Source organism: Nesoenas mayeri (genome assembly GCF_963082525.1).
Source record: "Nesoenas mayeri genome assembly, chromosome: Z".
Classification (NCBI taxonomy): domain Eukaryota; kingdom Metazoa; phylum Chordata; class Aves; order Columbiformes; family Columbidae; genus Nesoenas; species Nesoenas mayeri.
In genome coordinates this window covers 59,193,353-59,217,814 of record NC_137542.1, presented here as the reverse complement: position 1 = coordinate 59,217,814, position 24,462 = coordinate 59,193,353, and the positions used below count along the sequence as shown (strand labels likewise).

General features: G+C 39.6%; 1 protein-coding gene across 1 annotated transcript in view; it reads right to left on the bottom strand.

Annotated features, from left to right (window-relative positions):
- The window catches only part of MTMR12 (myotubularin related protein 12), a gene marked incomplete at its 3' end in the record, with an annotated part of 35,487 nt that overhangs the window by 6,678 nt on the left and 4,347 nt on the right, over nucleotides 1–24,462 (bottom strand). The window contains exons 2-10 of the mRNA XM_080362253.1: nucleotides 20,497–20,551; nucleotides 19,179–19,318; nucleotides 17,262–17,334; nucleotides 15,920–16,050; nucleotides 15,148–15,241; nucleotides 12,572–12,695; nucleotides 11,303–11,378; nucleotides 8,785–8,891; nucleotides 6,481–6,605 (exon numbers count right to left, since the gene is read on the bottom strand). Of these exons, the coding sequence (XP_080218379.1) occupies nucleotides 6,481–6,605; nucleotides 8,785–8,891; nucleotides 11,303–11,378; nucleotides 12,572–12,695; nucleotides 15,148–15,241; nucleotides 15,920–16,050; nucleotides 17,262–17,334; nucleotides 19,179–19,318; nucleotides 20,497–20,551 (925 nt within the window). The remainder of the gene's footprint in view (nucleotides 1–6,480; nucleotides 6,606–8,784; nucleotides 8,892–11,302; nucleotides 11,379–12,571; nucleotides 12,696–15,147; nucleotides 15,242–15,919; nucleotides 16,051–17,261; nucleotides 17,335–19,178; nucleotides 19,319–20,496; nucleotides 20,552–24,462) is intronic.

Below are 24,462 nucleotides of genomic sequence, written 5' to 3'. Positions count from 1 at the left end.
GAGTTTTAGAAGTAGGTTATATAAATTTATAAGACTACCTGAAAAATGTTTTAAACAGAAGAGGCATTAAGGCAGATAAAAAAGGGAATAGCTAAGATAAACCAGGAGGCCTATAATACCACAAAGTCCTTAAACTCTTATGAATTTCACTAGCATTTTTTGTAGCTGGTTAAATGCAACCTACACCTCTATTGCTTTTATTTCTATCAAAGCCAGTATTTAGAAACTGGAAAGTTTTCACAAGCTGATATGGTCAATTAAAACGAGATTAGATTACCTTTCCTGCATAAGCAGAAACCTTGATGCCAAAGGCACACACCTGTTCCACTACTGAGAAACAACGGAGATACACCACACCTCCCTCCTTCCCTGCTCTCCTGATCGCTCTGGTTCTGCATGTCTCTGTAGAACTTCTCCCCTCCCAAAATCTCTCCATATGCTTCCAATGTTTAATTCCAACACACAGTTCTGTTTTGCTCTCTGCAGCTTGCATCTACAATACTCAAGTGCACAGGCATATATCTGCTTTGTTCCTACAGCTGTTCTGCCTGCTTGTACCCCTCATTCTGCTCATCATACATTTAAAAGAAAAACCACAAAAAAACTCACCAACTTTCTTTCCCAGATTCATTTCGCCTGGGCCACAGAAGCTAGTTCTCCACAAAAGAATTAAATGAATCTTCAAAGCTCCCTAGTCAGTTCTGTTCACATTAGGTTTTGTTTCTTCCAATCTTTTCTGATTAACATCTTCAAATTAACTTCCAACCTTCTCATATGACACCCTTTCAAGTATACACATCACAGTACTTCAAGATACCCTTTAGTCTCCAGTTCACCATCTTTCCATCTGAGGTTTAGAATATTCCCTTGCACCCAAATCTCAAGTTTCATTTAGCCTGCCATCACTATTTGAAAAACCTCTGTCCATTCTGAATCAATGCAAGATTATAGTACCAAGTTCTAGTCCTTCAAAATGACCCAAAAAGTCATGATACCAAGGGAAAGATTTCTGCCTTTTTTTTCTTCTAGAAATAACATGCTTTCATCTATAGCAATAACATCTTTTATTCCATCACAGTATCACAGTATGTTTGGGATTGGAAGGGACCTCAGAAGATCATCTAGTCCAATCCTCCTGCCAGAGCAGGAACACCTAGATGAGGTCACACAGGAACATGTTCAGGTGGGTTTTGAATGTCTCCAGGGAAGGAGACTCCACAACCCTCCTGGGCAGCTGGTTCTAGTGCTCCGTCACCCCCACTGAGAAGAAGTTTCTTCTCAAATTTAAGTGGAACCTCTTGTGTTCCAGCTTGAGCCCATTACCCCTTGTCCTATCATTGTTTGCCACCGAGAAGAGCCTGGCTCCATCCTCGTGGCACTCACCCTTTATATACTTATAGACATTAATAAGGTCACCCTTCAGTCTCCTCTTCTCCAAACTAAAGAGACCCAGCTCCCTCAGCCTTTCCTCATAAGGGAGATGCTCCACTCCCTTAATCATCTTTGTTGCCCCACGCTGGACCCTCTCCAGCAGTTCCCTGTCCTTCTGGAACTGAGAGGCCCAGAACTGGACACAATACTCCAGATGGGGTCTCCAGCAGGGCAGAGTAGAGGGGAAGGAAACTCGACCTACTAACCACCCCCCTTCTAATACACCCCAGGATGCCATTGGCCTTCCTGGCCACAAGGGCACAGCGCTGGCTCATGGTCATTCTGTTGTCCACCAGGACCCCCAGGTCCCTTTCCCCTACACTGCTCTCTAATAGGTCATTCCCCAGCCTATACTGGAACCTGGGGTTGTTCCTGCCCAGATGCAGGACTCTACACTTGCCCTTGTTAAATTTCATTAGGTTATTTCCCACCCAACCCTCCAGCCTGTCCAGATCTCGCTGGATGGCAGCACAGCCTTCTGGTGTGTCAGTCACTCCTCCCAACTTGGTGTCATCAGCAAACTTGCTGATAGTACACTCTATTCTCTCGTCTAAATCATTAATGAACATATTGAATAATACTGGCCCCAGTACTGACCTCTGAGGCACTCCACTAGATACTGGCCTGCAACTAGACTTTGCACCATTGACTATCGCTCTCTGGCTTCTCTCCTTAAACCAGTTTGCAACCCACCTCACTACTCTATTGTTTAGACCACACCTCCTCAACTTAGCTGTGAGGATGCTGTGGGAGACTGTGTCAAAGGCTTAACTGAAGTCAAGGTAGACCACATCCACCACTCTGCCATCATCCATCCACCTTGTTACATTCTCATAAAAGGCTATGAGGTTGGTCAAGCATGACCTATCCTTAGTAAAGCCATGCTGACTGCCCTAATAATCCTCTTATCCTTGATATGCCTTGAGATGGCACCAAGGATAAGCTGTTCCATTACTTTCCCAGGGACAGAGGTGAGGCTGACCGGTCTATAATTACCCGGGTCCTCCTTCTTGCCCTTTTGGAAGACTGGAGTGACATTTGCTTTCCTCCAATCCTCGGGCACCTCTTCCGTTACCCAAGACTTGGCAAAGATGATGGAGAGCGGTCTAGCAATGACTTCAGCCAGCTCCCTCAGCACCCACGGATGCATCCCATCTGGACCCATGGATTTATGGATGTTCAGACTATTTAATTGCTCCCTAGCCCAGTCCTCATCGACTAAAGCAAACTCCTCCATTGATCTGCCTTCATCCAGGGTCTCAGGGGTACAGGGCTCCCCAGGACAGCCTCCGGCAGAGTAGACAGAGACAAAGAAGGCATTCAGTAATTCTGCCTTCTCTGTATCTTCTGCCACCAGGGCACCCACCCCATTCATCAGTGGGCCTACATTGCCTCTGGTGTTAGTTTTATCTGCCATGTATTCGAAAAAGCTCTTTTTGCTGTCCTTGACCACTTTCGCCAGGTTTAATCCTAAGGAGGCCTTGGCTATCCTAGCTGCCTTCCAGCTACCTCTACAGACCTCTAACAGCAACCTTCTATTCCTCCCAAGTGGCCAGCCCCTGCTTCCATGACCTGTAAACTCTCCTCTCCTGTTTGAGCATACCAAACAGATCCCTATTTAACCACGCAGGTCTCCTGGCTTCCTTCCTTGACTTCCTGTGTGTGGGGATGCTCTGATCCTGAGCTTGGAAGAAGCAATCTCTGAATGCCACCCAGCTATCTTGGGCTCCTTTACCTTCAAGCAGCCTTGTCCATGGGATTTCCCCCAGCAATTGCTTGAAAAGGCCAAAGTTAGCCCTGCTAAAGTCCAGGGTTGCAATTCTACTTATTGCCCTGGTCCTACCACACAAGATGCTGAATTCCACCATCTCATGGTCACTGCAACCCAGGCAGCCCTCAACCTTTACTGCTTCGACCAGACCCTCCTTGTTAGTGAGGATGAGATCCAGCAGTGCACCTCTCCTGGTCTGCTCCTCCACCATCTGCATGAGAAAGTTCTCATCAATGCACTGGAGGAACCTCCTGGACTGTGGCTGGCTGGCTGAATGGTCCTTCCAGCAAACATCAGGGAAGTTAAAATCCCCCACAACAACCAGGGCCTGAGACTGTGAGGCCACTCTCAGCTGCCCATACTTAAATTTTCTTTAGTTCTCTAACATTATGGATAGTATAGAAGAGTTTTACTCAAAAAGTTGCGTAGGCACATTAAGTGTGGCTGTTTGTTTTGTTCGGTTGTGCTCAACCACATCTACACTCAACCACTTGTATGCAGACCTCTGCAAAAAAATCGCTTGGTCTGGCAGTTCTCCCTGAGCCAAAATCATCTCCAAGACAAAGCAGGAACTTCTTTTTAAAGACACAAGAAAACAGTTGCAGCTAGTTTCACCCCTTAATAGAGGTATTTTCCTTCATAACATCACAACAGATAGCAACCATTCCCTTCCTTCCTATTTTCTACAAAAATGAAGAAATACTTCACTAGGATTTGAGAACTGAAATGTTCAAAGTCTTGTTTAAGGTATGTGAGCAAATGGCATACACTGAGGCTTGCGAGCAGTCTAGTAAAACAAGCATCTGCTTTTGCAACATTTCAAATAAGAGGAAAAATTTAAGAGTATCCAAGCTGTCGCCATCAAAATCCTCTTTCAAGCAGCTACCTACTAATGCGGTTTCTGCTTCATTTAATGAGGGATTTTTATAACTGAAACTTCAGTTTGGGCATGTTTTCAGGAAATTTAAGTTATACTGGAGGTTACCTAAATCAAATTAACTAGGTATGTATGGAACAAAATAATGGTTAATGTGTTCAGACTTTGAAAAATAGTAGTAACATAGTCCACTTCAGTAGGATCTTACTACTTCTGCAAAAAGTTACCTGAATGGTTTTCTCAGACTGGTAGTGCATAGTGCTATACTCAGTGAGCCACGATCTACTAACAAAGCTTATTTTAAAAGCTGTAAGACAAAAACACTGACTGGAATGTAGTTTTAGCATATTCCATTTCACTTCAAGTATTACAAGACAATGACAAAGTTATACCATTGGAAAATGCACTATTTCCTGAGAGGTTAATTGACTTAAATTCCACCTTTAGCCTTTTTCCTAAAGGAGGGCGTGGTAGTTGCACCTTCCCCTGAGGTCTGGAGCCTTCAATGGGACAGCTGATGGCTGTTCAGCACCTTTTGTGCCCCACTGTGCCTGTCCCCACATACACTCCCAGGGTGGTGCCAAGGTGCTGCCAGCCACATCCTCCCCTGCCCCAGGGTAGGGTGACTTCACCTCCACCAGCTGAGGGGCAAGGGGGACGGGACCCTCAGTTGATTGACAGGGCCCTCAACCAGACCCTGAGTCAATTGACAGGGTCCTCAACAAAGGAGGTGTCCAGAGTAGCCGCAAAGCTTCTGGACCATGTTATAATTGCCCACAACCAGATCTGACCAGGCTATAAAACGGGGTCCCTGCCGAATGCCCCCTTTGAGTGGTCTTGTCGGAGCAGCGGGTCTGTGAGCTGGAGCCCGCCCCTTAGACTGGGACGCCGTCTAAGGATTTCTCGGGACTGAGACCGCCCCACCTCCTCATTTGGGCGAGTGGTCATTTACTGTATGTATCCTTGAATGAGTCCTTGCCTAACCCAGGCGAGTGAGAGCCCTCGCCTAACCCAGGCAAGTGAGAGCCCTTGCCTAACCCAGGCAAGTGATTTTGCTTGTGGGTACCCTCCAGCTTTGTTTCTTGTGAGTGTATGAGTGCACGTTGTGGATCATCATTATTCTTACGTTGTTGTACCCCAAAAATCTCCTCAACTGATATCCCAACCTACATTTTATGTCATGGGAGTGCAAAATAATTGTATAAACCCTGTTTGTAGTCAGTTTATTGGCTACACTTCTCCAGCTAGAATAAAGTCTGTTTTGGAACTTGTTGTCTGCCTAAAACTGACTTTGAAGTGCCTCTGTGACAGAGGGTAAGTTACCAGAAACTACATTAAAATATAGGTAATTAATTGTAGCTCCTAAGGTTGACTGTGGATTTGACACTGTATTCTGGACAAAATCCTCACTGTGAAACTCTGGCAAATGCCTCATATATCCTGGACTTCTCTTCAGAATGCCACTGAAATCTTTACTACGTATTTACCAGAAATCATCCATACTAGTCTGCAATCAATATCAATTTACCAGCTAATCTGCATGTATGAAACCAACACAACACAGATACTGTGTGTAGGCTACATTGCAAATATACAGTTAATCCAACACCAGTACCCACAGGCAAACTGCCCCAGTGTTCAGAACAACATCAGACAGAGGTTATTGCAACATTTACCCTCATTATCTTGTAGAAGACCTACTGTCCAAAATGGCCCAATGGCACACTGCACAGTTGCAAGGTGCTGTGGAGCTTTTCTCATGCCAACAGGCGAGGTCAAAGTACTGTTTCATGACAGCAAAATACTTCAAGAGTCCCAGCAAAGTCTGAAAGCCTAGTCTATACTTTCACATGGCTTCCATTTTTACTCTGTTCAAATGGACTTCCTACTTAGAGCAGTCCCATTTAGCACTACAGCCACAGTGACAGAATTTTAAGCAAGTTAATGCTTCATAGGTTTTGAGATGTGACTAGTTCGTAACAAAAGGAAGGGCAAAAACTAACTAGTATTTAGACTGAACTCTTGACATAGCACTAAAACTTAAAAGGTTAACCCTTAATATTCAATTTCAAGGGACCACAAAAGACTAAAAAAAAAATCTCTCCTACAAATTTCAAACCAACACACATTTAAACTCCTAATTCACTCCGTTTAGAAGTAATTTTCAGATACTGTGACTGCTTAGCAATAGGTAGTAAGTCTAAGAACTACAAACAGTCAACTACAAACACTCCAGTCATAAGCACAGTCTTCAGTTACATAAAGGTCTGCTTTTAACCACTGTCAAAAGCAAGTCGCCAATCAAGATAAGGACTACATTCCTTAGACCTAAACTAGCATTATTATGCTTTGCATCTCAGTCACTTTAGGAAAAAAAAAAAAAGGCTAAAGTTTGACTTACCTATCAAAAACAGCTGTTTAAATCTTGTGTATGCAGTCTGGATATCTTGCAGAGATGGAAGGCTGCTTGACAAGTCATCCGTCTTCAGGAGTTCATAGGGAGGTTTGCTAATTGTCTTATAGATTCTAAATCAAATCATCAAGATGTTAAAGTCTTCTGCTTCACCAGTCAAATAATGCACCAACTAATATCACTGAAGACAAAGTTAATAGGCACAATTTGGGAAACAGCTGTAAGATGAAAAAGATACACACACTGGAAAGCTAATGGCCTCCATGCATTTTTAAATACTGGCTGGAAGCTTGCCTACAAGTGTATGACAAGTTTTGCTGCTCTTAACTGTCACACCAATAAGATTATATTTGTGCATATTTGTGCAGTTATAGTACAAGCATAACTTGATTTTCACTACTGCTCCTTTAGTACTGTCTTCAGTAGACACACATCAAAATTACTTTACTAGCAGGCTATTTAGAAATTAGTCCAGAAAGAAGAGACGGATAGAAATACTCAAACCTCCCAGCAGACACTTAAAATTTTACCTGGCTTTCACCAACCAAATTACATTTTAATACCTAGCTGCCAAGTCTGTTAATGAAACATAGAAGTAAAAGAAAGAAGAAACAATTTGGACTCGAAAAAGAAAGTATATCTGCCTTGTGCTGCCATACATATCTGCTGATTTTTTCCCTAGGAGCTGAGGAAAAACTCCCAGGCCAGATGAAGCTTTGGTTTGGATCCAGAATATCTCTTCTCATTCAGGCTCCACAGCTCAGATGAACATCAGCTTAGTAAATACCTCTGTTGTCATGTCAGCTTTTTGTTGTTAGGATTTGGGAAAAGCTACTCTAGGTCATAGTTCAGAAGTGAAGCCTTGCAGGCATTTGCCCAGACAGGGCAGACTCATTTGTTTCCTGTATGTTGCAGCACACAAGCCTGCTTTAAGTGAGAACTACAGGAGCCCACATCCAGAATGCAGGTTACTAGACCTACTGGAAGAGGCACCAGATAAGAGGACTGAGAGAAAGCAATCATTTGTCAATTACAATACCTCCTCCAAATTGAAGCAAACAATTTGTGGTAGAAGGTCTGGCTCTAAACAACTTTAATAGAAGAAGCTATTAATGGTAAACAACTGCTGTGTGCTTGAGTTCAGACTACTATTACAATGGAATGTTAACACACCCTTATGTACAATTTGTAGATATATTTTTAAATATTAGTGGTTAACCACCAGTACTCCATAGCAAAAAAACCCACCACTATTCCCCGAAGTCCAGATGGCCACAGGCATCAAAGTATCAGTTCATGCATTGTTGCAACTTATTGCTATTTTTCTTACTTTCACACTATGAAACAGCGTTGCAAAGAGCTGGAAGTCATGAAACTTCCGGGTTTCAGGGGAGAAATATTACAGGATCTGCAGGAAGGGCCAAAAGTCTTTCCCATGCAAGTATAATTAATTTTAAAAACAAGGGGCTTTAAGAGCCTTATTGACCTATTTTCTGTTAGTTCTATGTGATTAACAAGTTCTCCATGTATGAGGAGAAAGGAGCTGGCAGTGAAGCAGCACAAATGGTACACAATAGCCTGATCTATTAGCTTGCTGCCAAGGAAGAACTTCTATCCAGGATACCCAACAGGTTAAAAAAAGGCCAGGAAAAAAGAGCAACAAGTCATTGCTGTAACTCTCAGTCAGGGGTCTGTGCTCTTCCTCTTACGTTAACTTAAGCATTTTTCAGACTGCTGAACTAATTCAGCTGTCTCAGCTGAAAAAAGCTCTATATGCCATCACATATGAAAGCAGCAGTAGCAAACTACTAGATTGTCTCAGTCATTTTAGGTTGCTTTAAGAATATAAGTTGAGCTCTGAGAAGACAACAGAGTTCAAACAGATTTAAAACTCAGCTTGCAAATGAATGTTCACAGATGGAGTCTGAACTTGCTTGCAAATATAATTTAGCCAATCAGTTAATGATACTTTAACTGTACATAAGACCTACAGGCTTCAGTGTTGCTTTACCTAATAACAAGCCACAGTTTCTAAAGAGATTCATCTGATATAGATACAGAGATATATAGATATACATATTTCTGCAACTAAGCCTACAATGATGTTACAGTCTTATATAACTGACCAAGCTGTTAGGCAAAGAGCTTAAACCCATTCCACTACAGAAAACTACTTTTAGATCTAGAACTTGTTTCCTGATGCGGGCAAGCTTAAAGATACAGCATGTATGGAAAAAGAGAAGCAAGGTCCATACCAAGCAAAGTGTTGTGGACAGAATAGCTATTACTGACCCATCCAAGAAGGCTTTATGTGTTTGTGAAGTGCTGTCATCCTGTTCTTTGGGAAATGCAGACATTTTGAGAAGAGCAGCACCATTATGGCAAGACCAACACCAAATCTGCAGAAAGACATTTACCAAGTGATAAAAAGTGGTAAACTGTCCCATACAAAGTATTTGCTTAAGTGATCGAGTGGTTACAAGAAATGTTTCTATGCTGTGCTTTACCAAATTTTTGGTGTATTCAACATATCATTAGCAGGAGCAAACTGGACATTTACACCAAAACTACATGCCTCAGTACACTGTGTTACCACTCTCAAGTTTTAAGTTAAACTTTATACAGGAACAGGGAAATAGAAAATGTCAGATTATATCAGAACAGTATTTTCTCAACTGTAGTCACTGGTGAAAAAAATTGTTTAAAAGGTGTATGGCCAAATTATGTTGGAAGATATGCCACAGCAAGACAGCTCCTGCCCACACAGCTGTAAGTAGCCTATTTCTTGTAGTTCACCCTTGAGCGAACTCACAATAAATACATTGTCATGTCTTTCTATTTGAACTACACATAAAAAGTCACCAAGGCATATGAAATAGGATATTAAACAAGAACTCCACAACTACAACAGATTACATAGTTACAGGTATTCCTGTAGCAAGTCTGTCCTCAAAGCTTCTTCCCTTGACATGTAATTTCTTGACTCACACCTGTTGCTTGAAGCTCTGAAGTTGATCTTTAAACTTTATCAGAAATATTAAACAAATCAAATAAGGAAGTTAAGACTTCTGCTACTAATTTACAGTAGCCAAGAAGTGCACCTTAGAAGGATGCAGAAACCTCACAATCATCAAAAGTGGAAAAAGTGACTGTATTGTCCTTTCACTGCCATCTCAAACAGATTTAATATAGCAAAGCTAGTCTGCTAGGAACTGCCCAAAAAGGATTTGGAAATAAAGGTAAGAGTTCTACAAGGCCTCTGAGCAATGCACGATGCAACTGAAAAACAAATACACACAAAACCAAAACCAAACCACAAACCAACACTTCTGTTTCTTTTTAAGAGACACTGTCATTTGTCTGGTTGACTATCTAAGAAAAAGCAAACCAAACTACTTCAAACTTCACTATCTGAAAGGATAAACTCTTCAGGACAATACAATACTTGTCTCTATGGTCTGGTTGATTTAAGGGCATGAAATAAGCATGATTTTCCTTGGCAAACCTTATAGACATGCAGCAAATAATGGAAGACCTCGTAAGTAGAGGTTACTTTGCTCCCTGTTTCTATCTACTCTGTCTTACTGGTTCTTAAACTCTGGTATGAGGTAGGAAGCCAAGCCAGCTTGCTAGAGGGCACGAAACAGTATATTTAACTGCATTTTCTATTGAGACTGGTAGAACCAGTTTTTCAGCTAGGCTACTTGGCTTTGTAAAAATGCTGCATCAGAGTCACGTGACCTGCCAGTACCCAAGCTAGGCAACTGGGGGTATTCAACTATTTTTGCACATGCATGGTCTTCACTTCAATATTCAAACAGCATTTCAAGCCCTACATCCTGCCTCAGCTAAATGCCAGTCAGTATCATGACAAACAGGCTGGTGGATAGACAGACCAGTAGCATAAGATGATGTCCTGGTTTTGTTAAAAACAAGGTTCTCTTTTAGTGAATTTGCCTGTCAGCTAAAGCCTTCACATTAGCTGCATTTTTCTGGAAAACCAGATACATGTTTTGGTAAACATAGCAAAGGAAGGAGAAGTTATTGATAAACATGGATGCACCTCTCAGGAGAGGGGCAATGAGAAACAGGTGGCCAAGAAACTGACCAATGGAGTATAACAGCCCATTCACATGAATACTTCATATAGAAGTGGGAGATCACAAGGATCTCGTCCCTTTTTCCTTATGGCCAACATTAGGAGAGGACCTTGCTAGTCGTCCCTGCGAACTGAGGCCTAGTGAGAGACTGAATCCAGCTCCGGTTGGCTGCAGAGTCCAATCCAGGACTTCAGGTGCCGGCTCTACAGTTGCTGGGTCTCTTCAAGATTGGTTTTGTATATTTTGTATTATTTTCTCTATTCTTATTAGTATCATTAGTAAAACATTTTAAACTTTTCCAACTCTCTTCTCTCCGTCCTTCTTTCCCTCCCAATCGCCTGTCCTTAGCAGGAAGGGGGGAGAGGGAGAAATTGAAGGAGGAAGGGGAAGAAAAGGGGGTTAACAATACATCTGCCATGGTTTATTATCACTCCGCAATCAAAACCTCGACAGAAGACTATATGACATTAGACATTTGATATAAGTAAATGGGGGCTGTGAACACCCGTTTTCCTTTACACTGTTTAAGGGGAATACAGAACACTTTGAGCACCTCTTCTTCCAGCATTTCTTTCCCCTTCTATAGATGACAAGGTTTAAGTGTGAGCTGTGGAAAACAAGTTCTAAAAATCATATGCAGTAGCATCTGAAACACTTATTAAAATTATCACTTCTCAATGAGATATCCACAGCCATACATAGGTACTTACAGGAATGCCTCTGCCTTCATACTTCAAGATACTCTCTTCAGAAACGCATATGGGAACAACAAAATACAAAGGCAGCCTAAGATAACAGAAAAAAAAAAAGAGTGTATTGCACTTAAAAACTTAACAAAGAACATTCTCCAAGCTCCTTTTCATGATGGTGAGTTTTCTAGCCCACATACTAATTATATATTCACTCTCACAGTTACAATAATGTTCTAGATAATTGTCCTCAACACTCTCCTTTTATTTTCAGCTGGATAAGGTATTTTCTTCCAATCTTGAAATGTTCATTATTTTCACTGCAACATAACTCTGCCTTTCCAAGGCTGCAATTAAGTCCTACATTTACTTTTAACATCTATTATAAGACTGATAGTTAAGATTGCCTTGGTTCTCTCACTCTTTGTTGTTACAAAAGATAAACTTGTACTATAAGATAACTAGTTCTGTTTCCATGCCTCATAAGCAGTTCACATCACAATTCAAGGATGTCACTTAATATATCATGAATTTTCAGTACCAGCCAATACTATGTACGTTCAAGGCCCACAGAACCAACAAAGACAAGCACTTAGCCTCAGCCTGGGTCTCTCAAGACAAAGTTGTGGAATACTTAAGACTTCTTTGAAAATTGGTGTGTGTTTCCAAGGTCCATGAAAACTTTCAGGACTTCAATATTAAACAACACTAGTACACAAAGCCCTGAGTACATCCTAAGGGGTTCAGTAATTCACCAGCTACTTAGCTAAATTAGTAGACACACACATCTCTCATCTTGCACTAGAGGCAATGCAACTTAACTTCCATCAGCACATTTTCCAGATATACTTTAAACCAGTTACTCTCTCCTCATTCAGGCACCCAGCTAATAAGAAAATCTCAAGTGCATGTGACTTTAATTTTTACCATAGTAAAGGTATCAGACTGAGAAAATATCCTAACCAGTAAGTATGACAAAAGCATAGGTACCAGACCTACAAATTTTTTATTCCATTTTAAGGTAGTATTCTCCACCTCTAAGAGATATTCCAAGCTTGACTGACCAGAGTAGCCTGACCTAATGTTGAGGTTAAACCTGCTTGAGCAGGGATTGTGTAAAATGACTTCCTGAACTCCCAAATCAAAGTATCCCATTAACCAAAATGGAAACCAGTTGCTAAAAAAACCCCTAAACAACCATATAACGCTCAGCATCAACAGTAGCACTGATTTTTGCAAGTCTTAATGAGATGTATATCCAAAGGTCACTATTAACCAGGGCAAGCTTACTTTTCAGAGACTCTGTAGCCTTCATTGGTAGTCACTGCTTTGTATTTCACATTCCCTTTGGTCCGCTCCAACTCATCACGCCAGTCCTCAAGAGTATCAAACATCACAGTTTGGTTTCTTCCATCTGTCAGACACCAATAGCGTTAACTCTGCAGAGTATCAGGAACTCTAACATGAATACATTCCTAAATTAAGCAGTTAGTTTTCATTAAGGTAAGCAAGCAAAACCTCTTCTGTATATAAAGCCTTGAGTCAAAGGTAAAATGCCTTTGTACAACACTCTGCTTCTGGCTGATCTTTAACAACACATCTTCTGTCAAATACTACTTTAACTAATAACTTCAGGAATAGTTTATCCTACAGAAACCAATCAGTTCTTAGAGAACTTCCATACAATTGAGGTTCTCCTCACATCCAGACTAAAACCCAGGATGCTGTGCAGCAAATACCACTGTACCCTAGTGCAGTGTTCCCTAGATTGGCATCTAATAAAATACACTTAGATGTAGAATTAGTAATTAGACCAAAAGCCTTTCTGCAATTCAGATACTGCATTTCATTTAAAGTTCATTCTTCCATCACAGATAGGGGCTTTGCACTGAACAGAACATCTCAGGCACTTAATAAGAGCAGAAAATCGATCACAGCAAAAAAACCCCGAACTATTACAGCAATTCAGTGTCAGTCATTTCAACTGAGAACTTCACCCGTAATTCTATTTAGCCACCTCAGCTAGAGTTAAAAGAGCATGTTCATTTAGCATCAGATCTTGTGTAATAACCATGTAATTTATGGAGTATGGCAAATAGTATGGCAAATTGTTTTAAACACTTGTCATAATTAAGTATCCTGCAACATCAGCTAACACTGAAATACCAAACAGAGCTAGAATTTCCACAGAAGACACAATGGCAAGTTAAAACTTCCCAACATAAGATAAGGTAGATGAAAAATTTACAGCTGGAAACAGAACATTGTTAATGAGCTCTAAGGTACAAGTTAAGATTTAAGAGTGTCAGACCATTAGAGGCACAATATCAAATTTCTAAAGTCTCCTTGGTTTGTCCTGTAACCACTTCATAAAGAATGAGACCTAGGCATTTATTATTGAGGATGTTTATTAAAATATGAAAGAATTTTGCACAACACTTCAATGTTGCTATAAGGAATATGCTTCTCCCATGTTTGCTTAGTCTCCATCTGGAAAAGCTTACAGTCTTTCTGATGTTTGTAGCTCAAACTGAACACCAGTTACAGATGACGCCTGCAGGAAACACCTGAGCCAGCAATGTGCCCTTGCAGCAAAGGCAGCCAAAGTATTTTTGGGCTGCGTTAGGAAAGCCATTGGCTACAGGCTGAATGAGGTGATTATTGTTCTCTGCTCAGCATTGGTTAGGCTGTGCCTGAAGTGCTGTGCTCAGGGCTGGGCTCCCCAGCACAAGACAGGCACAGGCCTTGGGCCTGCTGGACCAAATCCACTGAATGCCCATTAAGATCATTAAAGGGCTTGAAGAACCTGATATGAGGAAAGACAGAGCTGGGATCATTCAGGCAAGAGAAGGCCTGGTGGGGATGCAGAGGGGCAAGAAACCGTTCCAGTGTTTACAACCTGAGGGCAGAAACACAGGAGGAAACCAAAGAAGATGAACCACGCAGTGGTATCTGGTAACATGACAAAGGCAGTGCACCCAAGCCGAAATAAAGCAAATTCCCATTTAAATGTAATAAACCTTTTCACTACGAGGACTGTCAACTAATGAAACAGGCTGGTCAGAAAGGTTATGGAGTCTCAGTCCTTGGAGATATTAAAAACCCAACCAGATATGACCCTGGTAAGCTTGCTGTAGTTAACACTACTCTAAATAGGGGCTGTTGGAAAGGAGCATCACTAGATGATCTCCAGAGGTTTCTTCTAACCTCGATGATTCTGTAATTCCTTAACTATCAAACTAAGTGTCCGATTAATACCTTGGGTACATCAAAACTTCCTTCTGTTAAGGGAATAAGTGTTTCTGGAACACAAATAATCAGGTTCCTCATTCAAAACAGTGCTATTACTTCAGTTGAAGTCTGAACTATGAAATGCTAGAAATAGAAAGTACACTGACAACTTTTTATCTTGAATTGCACAGCTTACTGTATTATTCAGCAAAGTTTGATGAAGTGGGAAGATTATGTAATAAGTTCACTCTAAGAGGAAGTCAGATGCCTACTGGAATCTTGCTATGCAAACCTCTGCTTTTTTTTTTTTTTGCAGTTACCTGGGAGAAGCAGATTGCTTGCAAATAAGCACAAAAAGGGAAATACTTGCTGTCAAATGATTACATTTTCAGTGGCATCTAGGAATTAAGAGCAGGAAGTTTGGTTCACTGCAATAGTACAGAAAAAACACATTGATTAAATAAGCAAAATATTTTGTAGTGGAAAGCACTCTAGCCAGAAGCAGATGAAAAGCCTTTGCACATACTGCTCACAGGAAGTTTTCAATCCAGTGATGCTACTCTTGCTTGGAAAATTACTCATTAAAAAACTAACAGTATGTTACAAATACAGATCAAAAATAGAAAAACATTTACCTGTGTTGTTTGGGGCAGCTGATGCATAAGAGAACAGAAACAAGCGTTTAAGCAGCTTAGGAGTCTGGCTATGATGAACTATACCACTGACGATCTAGGAAAGGACCAGAAATTAACACCCAAACAAAGACTAAGACTAGTAGTGCAAAAAAAAAAAAAAAAAGAGATTTTTTTTTTTCCTCCCCTCTCCTAGGTATTAAACAATGGATTCTATCCCTAACAACTGAAAACTGACTTTCAGAAAGCTCTCTCTGTCATCTGCAAGACACTGTACCTACTTGGCTTAATAAGAAGTATTATACATGTTCAACTTCCAGAATGACTCTTATTAGTCAAATAGAAGTAGTACACTCTTAGTTTGGAGTTCAGATTAACCTGTCAAAAGAACTCACGTTATCAGGAAAATAACTGCTTTCGTATCAAAAAGGCTGAAGTCTAATGCGATAAATGTAATTAAATGATGTATCACAAAGAGAACAGCTTTACAAGTTTGCCAAAGCTGAAGCTAATTTCATATAGTACTCTCCACCTCCAGTTTTCTTCAAAGAGCCAGTACATCCGATCTTTTCAACTGCTATACACAACGATGTTTCATGATTAAGGTCAGCTAGAAATTGAAGTCTTTTACTTTCTCTCTGAGTTGGGAATGATCAGGAAACACCTCAAGTTGAAGGGATCTCTCAGGGTGAATTTCGTCCTTCCCTCACCCCCACAACTAAACAGCCAACACTAAGCTTAAAAGAATTAAAACAAATTAAGTTGCTGTACTTACTCTTTTCACTTCCTCTTCTTTTGTGTATCTCAGGCAGAAATGAAATACTCTAAGATCTTTACAGTAGATAATTAGCGTCTCTGGGTATTTTCTTAGTTGTCCAGTTAGAAGTTTCTTTTTTTCATCATAAACTGCAAAATTAAAAAGTTTAAGTAAACATGAAAAAAGAACATTGCCATCAGTTGATAAAGATATCCCTGCTTAACTTTTAAAAATTCTCAATAGACTAATTCAACCCCAAGTTTTAGCAAGTCAAAACAAGTATCGTACAATATAGACTGGCAAGCTCTTGTGCTGATACACTCAACTTTTTTTTAAACTACTTCCTGCAAGACAGAAACCAAACTTGCAACAAGCCAGCTGCTAAGTGATTATTTCTGTTCAAATTCTGACTGTGTAATAAGTTCAAAGTTCTGAGATGCACAAAGAACATAACTTAGTAATTTTGCCTGAGGGAAAGTCCCCAAACAAGTGAGATAATTCTAAGCTCCTAACATTAAAAAAAAAAAAAAAAAAAAAATTCATAAAATCTCCAGGAGAGGCCTTTATTCACTTCTGTTTGAGGATGTATCATTTCACAGCTTCAAGTGCTGCCAGCTAGGCCACTGTATGCAAAATTAAATAGTGTTCTCATAATCAACTTCCACTAGTCTCTCCCTAGTCCACTGCTTCACAAATCCACAACATGGTTCATAAATACTCTGAATACTCTAACACCACTCCAAAGTCAGGCTTCTCTATAAATCCTTCCCTGCTATTTAGAAACTATAAGCCCCATTCTTGTTTACCTTTTTAAGTCATACAGGCATGCCTGTAAGCTCTGCTGCAAAACACCCATTCATTTATAAGTAAATTAAAACCTCATTTTCCATATCCTTTGATATTTTGAAGACATCACAAACCTCATAAAACAAAATTCCCTTAGGCAAGCAAAAGGTACTGTTTGGGAACTTAGTACCTGTACTGCTCTGCAGTGCTATTGTTATAATGAAGTGATCTCTGTATTTACAGAAATAGTTGATACACTGGAAGGTCCTTACGCATAAGTTTTAGTCACAAACATTTCACTGTGCACTCTTCTCCGCTTTCAACCACAGCATTCTGAAGAAATGGTTTTGTCTGTCCCAGCAAGACAATTAATCAAAATGTTCTAATAGAGCTCTTAGCTGTCATTTCATTGTCAAATGTAACTGCAGCTCTTTTGTCCAGACTACCCAATCCTAGTTCCCAAAGTGACAACACTATCAGTTTTCTAAAATGCAAGTACATACAAAAAGAGCACCAGCACTGTAAGACTCAGAAGCATGAGGCATGTTAAACAAACAGGAGAAAGCTGACCTACCTCCATAGATTTGATCTACACATTGCAGGGTTATGTCATTTTCTCCTACAATCTTATTCTTAAATTGTGGCTCCTAGAACACGAAAAAAATATCAGAAATCTCACACTACTAAGCAGTAGCACTTTCTTACAAGTAAAGGCTGTATTCAGTACTTTAATACCAGCATTACTTCCTATAAGCTGTTTAAGGCAGAATACTGAAGATCAGCTATTAAAATACAGACAGATGCAAGTCACACAGCCATAGTTTATAAACTGCAGATCCACTTTTAGTTAAGTCTGAGCCATGCTTGAAATGTAGACTGAGTTTTTACTTTTCAAATAGCTTCAAAGCATGCATTTCTATTGAGTCACTTTTCAAACTAGAATCATTGCAGTAAACAGGAAATACAGTAACTTGATGTAATCCAAGCCATTTTATGACAAGTTTCCTTGCTATGGGAACCTGGCAGGAAATAGAAAGTCTCCTAAAAGAACAAGTATCCCAAGAATATTCCAACAAGACAGCCAGAGTTATCACTGGGTAAAATGAAGACACGAACAACTCAATTCTCTTATCTACTGTTTTGACAAACCTGAAGTGATTTGGGGCTCTCTTCATTTCTATCATTCATGAGTTCAAAGTTAAAAGTGACATTTGAGTGATGCCACAGTTAAACATTGCTATGTTAAATTACCAGAAGGCTGATGTGCACTACACCAGCAAATCACATTTTACATGAAGACAGCTGTGAACAGTTAACCTCATTCAAGTTATTTCCAGGTCTGCACTACTCTGAATCAGGTGGCTAATAACTAACTTTTGTTAAGAGAATTATATAATCGTTACATACATACATATATATATACACACATATATATATAAATTATATAATAGTTGACTTGGCATGCTATAAACCCAAGATTTAAAGTTAGCAATGGAACAGAAATTAGCATGACCGCTACCAACTTTAGCATAAATCTCATGTGATCTGTGGAAAGGGCTCTGCAGCTTTGTCCCAATTAATTCTGTGATTTTGTAATTCCAGAAGGTCCAAAAATTCATATTTGGCTGGATAAGCCTTAGCTTAACATTTGAACTCCCTGGAATTTTACCCCCAAGAAATTTCTGGCTACAATCAATGTGTCAAATTCTATTCTTATAGTTATTCTGCGCTTCCAAGATCACCTCGCACTCAAGGGCTGTATACTAGGCTGTCCTTCACTTTTATCACCTAAAGGGACTAGACTGTTCCAGGTGCTTATGCACATCAAAAAAGGTATGGCGTTACCATTCCCCTTTGCATTTGAGAACCTAAAATAAAAGAAACAAGATTCAAGTAATTTCTAAGACTTGAAGGCTTTTTTAACATTTGCCAACTCAACAGTACCAGGTTTTTAAATCTTTGCAGTCAACACCTGAGTTTGAATGGAATAATTCAGAGCTTTACTGAGCCACACAATTATCTAGAGCATTTCCACTGAATACCAGCTTAGTCTTGTGCAGCTCTGAATTGGTTCTGCAGATATAGCCCAAAGTCAAGTCAGATGTTATACAACATTAGAAGTGTGTTTCACATTCAGACTTCTACAATTTCTACTAGATAAGCAGTCAGAAATCAGGTTTAAATTGTTGATCTAATTTTCAAAACAATTATTTTAACTTAACCTTCACAATATTACCAACTCGCAAGACACAGTGTTATAAATTAAGTCTACTATAAGTGTCCACATACATGCTTGCATCATTTTCACTTGAGGAAGGATGGCGTAGACCAGGCAGATACAGACTATTTAAAACTGGTCTGCAGCCATTAAAACTTGTTATAAATCTACATTCATTCTGTATCTTTGTAAAAGGTAAAGATATTATTTAGTCAGAGACACTATATGTCTTTAGAGCATGTTTGGTCGTAATTAAAAGACTTGTCCTCCTACATTATCATCTGATGCAGAATCATCGTCAAGGAAAGCAATCTTGAAGTTTGTGCATACAAGTTTCCCATAGGTGCCACGACTTGACCCATCTTCTTGTATATACTTGTACACTGTGCTTGCCTCGCAAAGCAGCAGTTCACCTGTGTGAAAGAAACACTGTCTTGCAATACAACTGATATATATGATTGAATTATTTGAACTGTTACCTTAAACTCAGCATTAACTTCCTGACGGCTTCACCTAACCATATGCCTGGAGATATTTCATCACTGTTACATGAAAAGACTGAGAGGCAGATCCTGGAATCAGTATACGGAGAGCCTTCTAGGTTATTAACATTTCTGAAGATGGACTGAACACTGTCCAGCTGCACACATTTAGGAGTTCTGTAACCAGAAGTACCTGTATCATGGCCACTCTAAGCAGCAGGAAAACAACGCCTGGAGCTACAAAGAGCAACCATGTGAGTGTGTACTCAAAAAAACCCACCCTAAAGCCCACCGCAGAGTAGTTAATACTGTGAATAAACAAGTTGAAAACTGTTGCAATTTTCCTTACTGCTAAACTCTAAGAACGGTGAAACATTTGAAGTGATTATTACAAATCCATCAGTTATTTTTTTCATAGCTTTGACTGGAGATGTTGCTTGTTTTACAGGTCTCAGGGCTATTTTAAAGTTCTCAAATACAAGTCTGCATAAATAATGGTTGATGAAATTCTGATCTTAAAATCAGCAGGAACTGAACTTGAAGTTCAAAAAAGTAAAAACAGGTTGTAGTGCATATAATCAGCCAAATTCTCAGTCTGTCCTAAAAAGTACAGAAAACCCAACAGAATAATACTAGTTTATTCTAAGATTTTACTTGTATTTTATATTAGTAATTGTAAATTAAAAAAAAAAAAATCTTAACAGTGAATGAGGCATCAGAAGGCCTAAGTAACTCATAGTAAAGCAAAGCAATCAGAAAGTTTCCACTACTTCTTGGTCTCCAGTTCCCAAACAAATAAAAACCTACCCAAATTATCTTTTAAGAAACCAGGCAAACTGAAGTATAGGCATTTCTCCACAAGCAGCTTACGTGAAGATACCATACACTACAAGAATTGAAAATTTTATAATTTTTTAAACAACTCATGCAGACGCAGATATTTAAAACATTTCCACTTCTGTGGGTTGCTACACCAAAACCTCTCTTTTACTACTTGGTACACTGATGTCACATGACTGTTTGCTAGACAGACATAGCAATATTTAAATACGGTTTACATGACTAATATTTTATTATTTAATTCTAATGATACAATATAAAACTGTTACCTGGTAATAAGTGAGGATTTACTTCCTTTTCTATGGGTTCCTTTATGTGTATTTCCTAAAGAGCGAAAGAATAATTATTACTTTGCAGAGACTGTACATTCAACACATGATAACAGCACCCTCTCTCTTAAATCCTTCATATTCTAGCACATAAATTAAAATTATGGAAAAAAATCCTAAATTAAGTAGAATAAGTGGGCAATGTGCTTCCTCCACTAAAGGTCAGTAGTCTATTACCTAAATAAGTCTGTAGTTTGACACCCACGTTGTCAGTGGGTGTCATGCAGTTGTGAACACAAAAGGAAATGCATTATTTATATAAGAAACAGGAAGAAATAAAGCATTGCCAATACTTCAAGTTCTCTTATCACATGCAAATGCATAAGCATAAACTTACTATTATAATACAACACCATCTCCCAGAGTTTATTCCTAAGCTTTTCTGTGCATGATTTAATATTTGTTTTCCTTTCAGCTTTTCAAGCTTCATCCTTTGATACCTATTTCTGATTTTCTTACATGTATTATTGAAATAAAAGTAAAAAAGTTACTTAAAGAGTACTACTAACATTACAGGGAAAGGGATTTCAGAATCTCAGAGCCAAATGGTAAAACCCATCACAAGATACCCTTTAATTTGGACCCAAATTGCAGAAATAAGCCCTATTAAACTCTCAGTATCACTTATTCTAGCCTTGAGGCACTGATAGTTGGACTAAAATCTCTAACAAAAACTATTAAACTAGAGGACATGCTACACCCTTCCTGCTCAGCCAGTTCAGAACTTCCTCCTCCAAGTCCAAATCACTTCACATCCACTGAAGTCTTTCTGGAAAACTATTAGTTAACTGGAAAACCCTCTGGGGCCAAAGCCGTAAGCAAGCTAATTTTAGCTTGTCACCAGCGTCCAAAGTCAGATAATGCAAATCAAGACAAGCAATCAAAAGGAGGCATAAGCAATAACATTTTTGCTGGGTTAAATACAAAGAAACAAACAAAAGCCCTTGAGAGCATAAAAATAATCCCCCTTTGCCATTCACATAAACACTTGCTCTCAACACTCAGAAGACCCAAGAAGAAGCTTGAAAGGTGCCCAGCAAAACTAAAACAACTAAGACACCACACCATGAGAACTGTAGAGACACTCAAGACAGGGTGAAAAGAGGTAAAAGTTATCAAATGAAGCAGTGGTGGTGCTGTGAAGAAAGAAATCAGTAACTACAGCTGGCAGCTAGCACAGAAAACAAAACACAATTTGCTGCCTTTAACTTCTAAGCCTGGATGTTGTACAAGTAAATTTTAACCATATTTCATTCTTGTCAGCTAAGTAAGTTGCTATGCAAACATGGCTCAAGCTGAACACTGCTGCATTCAGAGAAGAAATAAACGTTTTCCCAATGTTGTCTCTTCACCACCAGTAGCTCTAAGCTAAACTTTGTTTTTAGTAGTGCCTTTATAGCTATGCCTCCTACTATCACTATTTGTGTGCAACTAAATGCAACACTGTTTGCTCACAAACTGTGTGCCAACAATCACTGCTACTGAACAGTAAAGTAGTATACTAACTAGGTGTTCTACCAGTAACTTTTACTTTGGGGGATATCATAACACACATAGTAACTACTGCTTATGTATACTCAGTGCTTGAATGTTCATACTTATTACTATGAGTACCAGTTTATGCTGGTGTGGGCACGTAAGACCTGAATAAAAAAAAAACAACCTCAAATAAGTTCTTTGAGCTTACATCCATTTATTAAAATGCATGGAATCTTTTATAACAGCTATCAAAAACCCACAGACATTGAAGTGCTATAGGCAGAACTCCTATAACACATAACAGCTTCCAAGAGCTGAGCCTCCAGAAGAGTTCTATTTGAAAGTCAGCATTTATATTCTCATAATAAAATAATAAATATTTTAAAGAAAATTTTCACGTATGTGCACTAGGGAGAGCTAGAATGCAAGCCATGAACATTGCTGAACAATCCAAGTTGCTGTGCTGATTTTCCACAGGAGGATATGAAAATATATTTAATTCTACTAATGTTGCATTTTATATTTGTTCTTTTAAGAGAGAAGGCAAAGATCTTTGTGAAAACAAGTTGTTAACTCACCATGAGTCAGTGTAAGTTGTGTAGGAACCCATAAATTTAGCTAATACTTCCACTCTGTTTCAACTTCATTTTTCTAAGAGATTTCAGTTGTGGGGCAACACAAATCTTAGGACTAACTTAAGAGCCTGCTGACACTAAAACGCATGCTCCCCAACACTCCTTCAATCAGTCATACACTTCATACCCACCCACTCCTTTTATCCCTGGGTTTGTCTGACTACATGGTGAGGTAATTTGGTTCATAAGATCAGCTGGAAAGTCTGTACTTGTGCTACATTTGGTTTTGTTGTTATTGCCCATTGTTAGCAGAACTGGCTCATCAACAGGTCTGATGAGCACAGAAACAAAAGAAAGGGAAGCAGCAGAAAGAAGCAAGTCTCTCTCCCTTCCCACAAGCTACTAAATCCACTCAGGCCTCAGGAAACTTCAGCCTCTGACCCTTTGTTGAAGTCAAATATGCATGCACTTCCCATTTATGAACACTGAAAGCAATGTGCACCTCCAGGTAGATACTACTTCAACTGTGGGTTCCCTGTTCTGAATGCCCCAAGCAGAATCTTGGCACTTCTTCCTCAAGATACAACACAGGAAACCCTACTACCTACCAGCAACGGCTAAAAGCAGATACCCACAGGACACCATACAAATAAGGAAAATTAACTTTGAACTGCCTCAGAAATGATAGAAACAAAGACTTCAACTTTGCTGAAGGTTTCAGTAACTTCTTACTTGGAGATGCTTCTCATCTGCGCACTTAGCTTGTGCTACACCCCTTGTTTCCAGGCTACCAAACGGTGGCAGGCAAGACAGGAATACTCCACAATTATCACAAAATCATAGTGAAACTGGAGGCTGACAACATCTCACACTACACTAATTCATAATGCATCATTCTCCTTGTCATTTCAAACCGCCTTCAGCTGATAGCACTATGAAACCATGAAGTGCCAGGAGGAGACAACATGCTCCATGCAGATCCTCTGCCTCAACAGCGGGGGGACGACACCATAAAGAAACACTTTTCTTAAAGAAAGACTTACCTTTTCTCTTCTTCTTGATTTTTATCCAAGTATAGAGAATAACTGCGCAGTTTGGAGGGACTATATTCAGACCTCTCCCAAAAACATATTCAAAGGGGCTAAAATATGTTCCTCAAGTCTGTCTGGTGACACATCTTCCCCAAGTGCTGAAGCATAAAAGAGCCACCATGTGTGACACAATATTCAGTTTACATCAGTACAGTCCAGTAGCAATTATGCTATATTAACAGGGTCGTAACAGTTAGGGCATGAGAGAGATCCCAAATGATCCTGCTTTTTGTCCTAGAGCCTCACCACAACTAAGCACAATTCCTTGCCTCCTATTCCACAGGGAGGAATTGACTGTGGACAGAAAATGAGTAAAATGTGAAAAAAATTCCCTGCAAGCTATAACCCTGCTTACTCTGATCTTGTCAGAGAATTTGAATTTTCTTTAACCAGTATTGTCTATTGATACTGGATGTTGATCATCACTCTCAGCAGAGAGACCATGCATACAGTCTGCTGCTGCAAACCAGAATATGCTGTAAACTCTGAACCTACCTCAGCACACAGTAAGGTTTCCATTTATCCATAGCCAGACATTTGTGCTCGAAGTAATTCCAAAAACTGAAAACAAGATTTTCAGTAAATACACTGAGAAAAACATTTCCCACTAGTTTCATGTAATAAAGGAACCAGTTATCACTTCCAGGGTTTCAAGAGTACTGGCTGAAACATACATCCTTCCAAGACTGACAGCAAATAGCAGTGCTGTAAGAACACAGGACATTTTAATGTTCTCATATAGTCTTCCAGAAGTAATCTTG